At 23.9% G+C, this 9574-nt stretch overlaps 1 protein-coding gene across 3 annotated transcripts in view; it reads right to left on the bottom strand.

Moving 5' to 3' along the window:
• LOC117168955 (ankyrin repeat, SAM and basic leucine zipper domain-containing protein 1-like) overlaps positions 1 to 9574 on the bottom strand; it is a 56794-nt gene that overhangs the window by 35037 nt on the left and 12183 nt on the right. For all 3 annotated transcript variants that reach the window (XM_033354957.1, XM_033354958.1, XM_033354959.1), the window contains 2 exons: positions 7074 to 7254; positions 1007 to 1132 (listed from right to left, as the gene is read on the bottom strand). In XM_033354957.1, coding sequence (XP_033210848.1) covers positions 1007 to 1132; positions 7074 to 7254 — 307 coding nt within the window. The remainder of the gene's footprint in view (positions 1 to 1006; positions 1133 to 7073; positions 7255 to 9574) is intronic.

Raw genomic sequence — 9574 nt, 5'->3', positions numbered from 1 at the left:
AAAGATTTTTTCGAGAATTCGCAAAATTTTTACCATCATTTCACAAAGATTTAAATGATTTCCCAAAGATTTTTAATATTTCGCAAAGATTTTTAGAGAATTTACAAAGATTTCTCAAAGATTTCAAAGAATTCACAATGATTTTAAATATATCGCAAAGATTTTTACAGAATTCACAAAGATTTCTCAATTTGCCCAAAGATCTCACATAATTCACAATGATTTCAAATATTTTGCCAAGATTGTACAAAGACTTATATTATTTCACAAAGATTTCAGGTAGATTTCAAAGATTGAACAAAAAAGTCCTAATGATTTCAGAAAGATTTCAAAGATTTCACAAGGATTACTATTACTTCACAAGTATTACAGATAGAGTACAAAAATTAAAACAAGATTTCAAAGTTTTTTCAACAAGATTTTAGAGATTTCGGATATATTCAAAAAAACTTTACAAGGACTTCAATAATTTCTCAAATATTTTACAAAGATTTCAATATTTTCACAAATACTACCGAATATTTCAAAAATATTTCGCAAAGATTTTTTTAAGAATTCCCGACCATTTAAAAGATTTCAATAATTTCCGAAAGATTTCACAAACATTTTAATAATTTCACAAATATTATCAAAGATTTCAAAAGATTTTAAAGATTTCATAAAGGTTGCAATGATATGTTTAAGATTTAACAAAGATTTCAAATATTTCGCAAAGATTTCGGATGGATGTAAAACATTTCAGAAAGACTTCTATTATTTCACAAAAATTCCAGATAAATTTAAAAAATTTATTAAGACAGGAAAGAATAGAATGATTTTCAGTTCAGACGATCCGATAAATTTAATCATTCGTTTTCAGGGGGGGGGGGGGGGCAATAAATACTTTGTCTTTCCCAGTACGGCGCCACTTCTGGATAAAAGTGATTTCCCCCTGATTTGCAGACTTTTTCAGACCTGCGTTTACCCTGATTAAATTGTAAATACTTTTTAAATTGAACATAAAAACCTCTGTGTAAATTAGGATCAGCTCCTAGTTCCAGGAGATACTTGATGATGTGTACTTGTGCTGCGGAGGCAGCATATAAAAGAAGAGTCCATCCAGTGTGCAAGAATTCGTTCACATTGTGACCCGCTGAAAATCCAATTGGATTAATCAACTCTTCATTTTGCGAAATTACCAGTGTTTGACACATAACCAGTCAAAAGTGATCTTACTTTTTGAGAAAAATGACGCGTTAATGTGAACATTATCGAAAAATAGTAAGAGCGTTACCTTGGTGTCACTGCCATTTAAAATTCACACAAGCTTTAGATACTTTTTTATTTAAAATTGTTTTCAAAACTTTAAAATTATATTTTATTTAATGTTATTTAATAACAAATTCTAAACTTATAATCTGTAACCTGTTTTTATTTTACACTATTGTTAATTCTATATCACAAAATTTGCATAAAACTTCTTTTTCTTTTAATACAACTTGTTTTTCAAAAATGACCATTTTTGTCTTTAATGTTTTATAATTTATAATTTTATAATTTTTGATGATTACTTTTCTACCAGAAAGTTGAATTTTCAAGAAATTACATACATTTTCAAATAGACAGTTTGAAAAATGGATATGATGCTAGTTTCGAAACATTTTAAACTCAATAATAATTGTAAAAATTATAAAACTAAGTAATTTTCTATCAAAACAGACAAATTTCTAAAAAACAGATGAATTTTCAAATCGAGATTTTGAATTTTCAACAAAAAAGTTCATTTTCAACCAATCAGTTGAATTCTGAACAAAATAGATAAATTTTCAGTTAAAAAACTTAATTTTGTTTAAAAAAGAAAACGCATATTTAACACAGGAAACTAATTTTCTACCAAAAAGACGAATTTTCAAGAAAATACGCAAATTTTAAAACAAATAGTTGAATTTTCGACAAAGAAGATTAACTTTTAATAAATTATATTAATTTTCAACTAAAAAGTTTGAACAATGGATATAATGTTTTTTTAACTTAAAAAAGATCAACTTTCCATAAAAAATGATATAGATAAATATTCATTTAAGAGGATTGAAAATATTTAATTTGATTATATTTTGGTTCATATTATTTTTGTTATTAAAACGTTTTAAATAAATAATTGAATTTTTAAACTAATAAAGATCCATTTTTAACACAAAATGGTGTGATTACATTTTTTCTGTGGAAAATTAATTTTCAATTCTGAAAAATGAATTTTCTACCAAACTGTTCAATTTTGAACCAAATAGTTAAATTTGATTCAAAATTGTGGAATTTTTAAGCCGAAAAAACGAATTTGCTACAAAACTGTTGAATTTTCAAGCCTAAACTTAAAAATTTTAATCATTGATATTTTAACAAAAAAGATTTAAATTAAAAATAAAAAAGATTAATTTTCAACCTAATATTCTAATTTTTAACCAAAAAATTGATTTTCTATAAAAAAAGATGAATTTTCAACAAAATACATAAATTTTCAACCAAATAGTTAAATTCCCTACCAATTATTAAATTTTCGAGTCGAAAATACAAATTTTCTCCAAAACAGTTAAATTTTTTACAAAAAACGTTATTTTAAATCGAAACGGATTAATTTTGATACAGATAGATTTATTTTTGATAAAAAATGTGAAATTTCTACAGAAAGAGATGAGTTTTTGGCCAAACAAATTTTTTAGTCAAAAAAGAAAAGAAAATCAATACAATTGTTTAATTTTTCAGGCAAAAATGCGTATTTTCAACAAAATAGTTGATTTTTTAACCCAAAGCATGTCTATTTAATAGAGTTGTTGAATTTTCGCCAAAGTAATACATTTTTGAACCAAAAATTATAATTTTTGACAAAAAAATTGATTTTTTATACAAAAAAAGATGAATTTTCAACAAAATGCATACATTTTTAACCAAATGGTTGAATTTTCTACCTAATTTTTGAATTTTCGGGTCGTAAATACATATTTTCTGCAAAACAGTTGAAATTTTTACAAAAAAGTTTATTTTCAACCCAAACGGATTAATTTTTGCGCAGGTAGATTGATTTTTTATAAAAAATGCGAAATTTCTACAGAAAGAAATGAATTTTTGGCCAAATTTTTTAGTCAAACAGAAAAGAAAACCAATAAAATTGTTGAATTTTTAAGGCAAAAGGCGAATTTTCAATAAAATAGTTGCATTCCCTACCAATTATTAAATTTTCGGGTCGAAAATACAAATTTTCTGCAAAACAATTGAATTTTTTACAAAAAAGTTTATTTTCAATCGAAACAGATTAATTTTGATGCAGACAGACTTATTTTTGATAAAAAATGTGAAATTTCTACAGAAAGAGATAAGTTTTTGACCAAACGAATTTTTTAGTAAGAAAAGAAAAGCATATCAATAAAATTGTTGAATTTTCACCCAAGTAATTCAACTTCCAACCAAAAATTCTAATTTTTAACCAAAAAATTGATTTTCTATATAAAAAAAAGATGAATTTTCAACAAAATACATCAATTTTCAACCAATTAATTAAATTCCGTAACAATTTCTGAATTTTCGGGTCGAAAATACATATTTTCTGCAAAACAATTGAAATTTTTACAAAAATGTTTATTTTCAACCCAAACGGATTATTTTTTGCGCAGGTAGATTGATTTTTGATAAAAAATGCGAAATTTCTACAGAAAGAGATAAATTTTTGACCAAATTTTTTAGTCTAACAGAAAAGAAAACCAATAAAATTGTTGAATTTTTAAGGCAAAAGGCGAATTTTCAACAAAATAGTTGAATTTTCAACCAGAAGTAGGTCTATTTAATAAAATTGTTGAATTTTCACTCAAGTAATTCAATTTTAAACCAAAAATTATAATTTTTAACCAAAAAATGGATTTTATATAAAAAAAGATAAACTTTCAACAAAATACATAAATTTTCTACCAAATTTTTGAATTTTCGGGTCGAAAATACAAATTTTCTGCAAAACAGTTTAAATATTAAAAAAAAAGTTTATTTTCAACCGAAACTGAATAATTTTTATGCAGACAGATTGATTTTTGATTTAAAAAAAGTTAAATTTCTACAGAAGAAGATAAATTGTCAACCAAACAAATTTTTTAGTCAAAATTAAAAGAAAAAAATTAATAAAAATGTTGAATTGTTGAGTGAAAACAATTTTATGAAAAAAAAGTTTAATTACAAAATTATATGAACAAGTTTTTGAGAAAAAAAAACTATGACAAAATAAAAGGTTGGAAAAAAATTTGTGAACAAAAATTTCTATAATTTTTATTTAAATATTCCATGGATAATTAGAAAAATGTACAACCGAAAAGAACTGCGTTGAAAAGTAGCACATGAAGACCCTGAATGTGTATAATTAATTTGGAGCCCAATGATTCATTTTCATTTTAAGATTGTAAAAAATTCTTATATCGCTCAAATTTGTTCAAACAATCAGAAAGAAATATTTGGAAAATTAAAACTTAAAACAGACTAGGTTACTCTAACAAGTTCTCAATACGTATGGCCTTCTTATTGTTTCAATAGAGTTAAAAATGTTACACCATCGCATCGTTCAATTAAAATTTTCTATTTTTATCGTTCTCCGTGTGCATGACTTTTTTTTTAAATTATTATATACAGTTCTCAATAATTTTTATTTTTACCAAGTAATTAGTTTTCGACTTTTGAATGATGAAATATCTGAACTAATTGAATTTGTAATTTTCTAGTAATCTCTAGTGGCTTACTTTTCGTTAATACAATCTGCAAAATTTCAATATTATTACTTAAATTTTATCAAATTTGGAATTCTCAGTTAAATTCTCAACCAAAAAATGATTTTTCATCAAAAAAAGATGAATTTTCTAACCCAAACGATAGATTTTCTACCAATTAATCGAATTTTCCACGTAAAGGGTATAAATTGCCAACCAACATTAGAACAGTTAAATTTGCAAACAAAAAATTAATCTCTAGTAAAAAAAAAAACACGAATTTTTAACCAAAATTGTTAAATTCTTAACCAAAAGATGAATTTTCATGAGAAAAGATTACTTTTCTAAGCCAAAAGATGAATTGAGATAAAAAAACATGAATTTAATACCAATAGTAGAATTTTCAACTTTTAGGGTCAAACTTTTAAAAAAAGATGAATTTTAATCAAAATACGTAGATTTTCAACAAATTTGTTTAATTTTGAAGAAAAAAAACGAATTATGTATAAAAAGATTAAATTTTCCGGGTGGAAAGTTACATTTTCAACCCCAAATATTGAACTTTCAACAAAGAAAGTTCATTTTCTACCAAGAAAGATCACTTTTTTACAATAAAAGATGAATTTTCTACCAGTTGAATGAAATTAAAAGAACGAGTTTTTTAAGAACATAGTAGAATTCTCAACGAAAAAATTAATTATCAACATTAGTAATTTTTTTTTAAAACAGATGAATTTTTATCAACATAGGTAAACTTTCAAACTAACTTGTTGAATTTTAAAAAGAAAGAGGCAAATTATCTACAAAACAGCTTAATTTTTAACACGCCAATATATTTTTTCAACAAAAAAGTTACATTATGGTTAAATTTTCTTCCAATTAGTTAAATTTCTATAAAAATAGTTTCATTTTTACGCCAATATTTTAATTCTCAAAAACGAAAAAATGATTTTTTTCACCAGGAAGATTAATGTTCGATCAAAAAGACGAATTAAACAATAAACATGAATTTGAATTTATAGATGATAAATTTCTAAATAAAAATAGAATCGTGAAATTTTCAGATAAAAAAATAAATTTTTATCCACAAAGAAAAGAATTTTCAATAAAAAAAAGTTAAATTTTAAACCAAAGATGTGAATTAGGAAAAATATGAATTTTTTACAAACTAGTTCAACTATTACCAAGCCGTTAATTTTTTCGAATAAAAAAATTTTAATATTACATTAAAAAACGTTACATTAAAAAATGAAATTTCCAGCAAGAAGATTAATTTTTTTCAACAAAAAACACGATTTTTCAACAAAATACATATATTTTTATGAAAAATTTTGAATTTTAAACAGAAACAGACGAATGATCATAATTAAAAACGATTCAACTCGAAAATATTATTTTTTAACAAAAAATTTAATTTTTAACCGAATATATTAATTTTCTACCAAATTGTTGAATACGCAACTAAACAAGATTAATTTAGAACCGCATAGTTGCATTTTTAACCAAAAGTGATGAATTTTCAACTAGAATTATGAATCTTTAAGAAATTAATTTTTAACAAGAATTCAACCTAAAAAATTATTTATTTACCTAGAAGATTAATTTTCTACAAATGAAATAGTTAATTTTTTATGGTTGATTCTGAACTTATCTATTTAGATTATTAAATTTTCCTAATAGGGAAACTAAAAATCCAAAACAAAATTGCATATATCTTTAAATTTTCTATTACTCTCTTTACAAAAGTTTTAATTAAAAAATCATTAAAGACAAATAAATAAAAAACAAAAAAAAACAGGGAAAAATAGGAAAAAGTCAACTAAATTTAGACCTCATCAACAGGAAGTATAAAAAAGACAGAGAAAGAATAAGGAAAAAGTGAGACGTTGTTTTGGTTAAATTTTTCTCGTTCTTCCTCATTTTTCTTTTATTTAATTGTCTTTAATGAGCCGAAAAGTGGGGTAGTTTAGAAATCTAATTTTTAATTTTCAATCTTTTTCATGCTCATTTTGCATAAAACTATTCATGAGCAAGCAGATTTTATTTCGATCTTAAATAAAAAATTAAAACAAGTTAATTTTTCAATCAAGAGACAAATCTAGAACCTAAAAAAATATTTTTCAACAAATTAGTTTAAAGTAGCTGAATTTTTAACTAAAAGAGATGAATTTCGAACAAAAAATACAGATAATAGTAGACTTTTAAACAAAAAGTAATCGATTTTTCTTGTTGGTTTCTATAAATTTTTTTCACATTTAAGCGAAAACCCGAGAAAAAAAGAAAAATTTATCAGTAAATGCGATCGTTTATGTCAAACACTGGAAATTACGAAAAAAAGTGTTCAAATTCTATATTTACAAGCGAGATATTCGTCGATGACGTCCTTGGAACCTTTCATACAGGCATCCAACACCCGAAATTCCAAATTTCGCCTTTCACTTTCTTGATTTTCTGGAGGTTCATCGAAATTAATCTGTCCATTTTGTACATTTTCAACTTTTTTATCATTCAAAGATGAATTGTGGTTTTTGTTTTCAATCTGTGGAAAAACGTTCATTTGAAGTAATGAGTAGAATTTAATATTTGGACAAATTTTATAAATTCAGGCCTCACAGTCCCTATGACATAAAATGTAGGGACAAAATGGTACTTTTTTTCTTCTTTTACACTAAAGGCGTAACAAATTCAGGATAAATTTTTAAGACTTTCTAAACAATTCAAATTTAAAAAAAGTATCCAAATGAATTGTAAACAAATTTTAAAATCAAAATAATTCCATTGCTTTCCGTAAAACTGGAATGAGTTTAGAGGAATTTACGGTAAACAAGGAGAATTCGATGAAATTCACAAAAATGCAAGGTAAATTAAAATCAGCTTACAAAAAATCAAAGAGATTCAAAAGAATTTAATGAAATTTCTAAGAATTCAAGGCAGTGTTAAAAAACATCAAGATAAATGGAATAAAACTGCTAAAAATTTTTAAAAAATCCATTGAATTAGGTAGAATTGTATGAATTTAAAAGAATTTAAGTGAATTAAAAACATTCAAGAGTTTTGGGTAAATTGATAAGAATTCTGAGTGAATTCCAAAAAAAAATTTCAAATCACTTCAAATGTTTATAACCCTATTAAATTCTAATCGAAAAAGTGACTAATGATCACAAAACAAATTTAAAAAATTCCGAACAATTGGAAAAAGTTTTTTAAATAAAGAAATCCATTTATTTCAGTAAAATTTGAGTGAATTTAGAGAAATTTAAGAAGAATTAGATAAAATTCATAAAAAATCAAAACTGGATTTTTAAACATCAGGTGAACTCAAAACAATTAAAAAATATGAGAAAAATCATTGAATTCAGAATGAGAAAGTTTGAAATGAGTTTAGAACCATTAAAGAGAATTTCAAAGAATTTGATGAAATGCCTTCTAATTTAAGGTGCGTTTTGAATATTTCAAAATGAATTAAACAAATACTTTTAAAAATCTACTGAATTGAGTGGAATTAAGTGAATTTAGAAGAATTAAGGATAAATTAATAAGAATTAAGGGCAAATTCCAAATGTAAATAAAAAAATATTTCAAAGTCTCTTGAAATATTTAAAACCCTACGAAATCCCTTACTTCTTGTGAATAAATTCTTCGGAGTTCATTAAAATATTATAAAATCCTCCCATATATCCCGAAATTCTAGGACATTCTTTAAAACCGCATGTAAATTCGGTAAAATCCCTTAAAATTATTAAAGCCATTAGAAATCCCTTGAAACTGTTTAAAGATTTTGAAAATGCCTGGGAATATTTTATAATACTTTAAAATTTTTCAAATCCCATTAAATTACTGAAATCTATTATACTTTTCTTTGCAATTTTTTTAAATAACGTAAAATATTTAAAATGCTTTGAAACCTTTTGAAATTTTATAAAGTTCTTGAAAATGTCAAGAAATTCGAAGAAATACTTGAAAATATATCAAATCCTTTGATCATTTTGTCAAATCCTTTTTTACATCAAATAATGAAATAAACATTTGTCATACATGTACAAAATTAACAACTTTATTTTTTATAAGCCAAACATTTCTAAAGAAAGCCGAATCGTAAATAAACAAATTCTTAATTTTGTTGCGAACATGAGTCGTCTTTGTGAAATATTTAGGAAAATTTTTTTGAAATCTTTGTAATATCTTTGAAATCATTAAAATCTTTGTGAAGCATTATAAACCTTAGTGAAAGTTTGAGATTTCGATGAAATCTTTGAGAAATCTTTTAGCATTTTTCAAAGCTTTTGTAAAATCTTTAAAATTCTTGAAATCTTTGAAACCTTTGTGAACTCTTTATTCAATCTTTGTTTTCGAAATATTTTGTGTTTGTTTAAAATCAATTAAGTCTTTTGAAATCTTCTCAAATGTGTTGCAACGTTTTGAAAACGCTTAAAATCTTTGAAATGTTTTGAAATTCTTGAAATCTTTTGAAATTCTTATAAATTCTTTAAAGAAATTGTGAAATCTTCTCTCAGTCTTTTGTATTCGTTTGAAATCGCTGGAATATTTAAAATATTTGTGAAATCTTTATGAAATTTGTTGTAATCGTTTAAAATCACTGGAATATTTGTAATCTTTTGAAATCTCATACAAAATTTTGATATGATTTAAAATATTTAAAATGTTTTTAAATCTTTGAAATATGTTGTACTGTACCCTTATTGAAATCTTTTAAGTCCTTGAAAGCTTTGAAATCTACGAAAACTTTGTGATATTTTTTTAAATCTTTATAAAATCTTTGAAATATTTTTGAAATGTTTCTTTAATCTTTGTTTGTGAAATCTTTTCTGTTGGTTTGAAATTATTAAAATCTTTTTAAA

The sequence above is a fragment of the Belonocnema kinseyi genome, chromosome 3 (assembly GCF_010883055.1).
Source record: "Belonocnema kinseyi isolate 2016_QV_RU_SX_M_011 chromosome 3, B_treatae_v1, whole genome shotgun sequence".
NCBI lineage: Eukaryota > Metazoa > Arthropoda > Insecta > Hymenoptera > Cynipidae > Belonocnema > Belonocnema kinseyi.
This window is presented reverse-complemented; position numbering and strand designations above follow the sequence as displayed.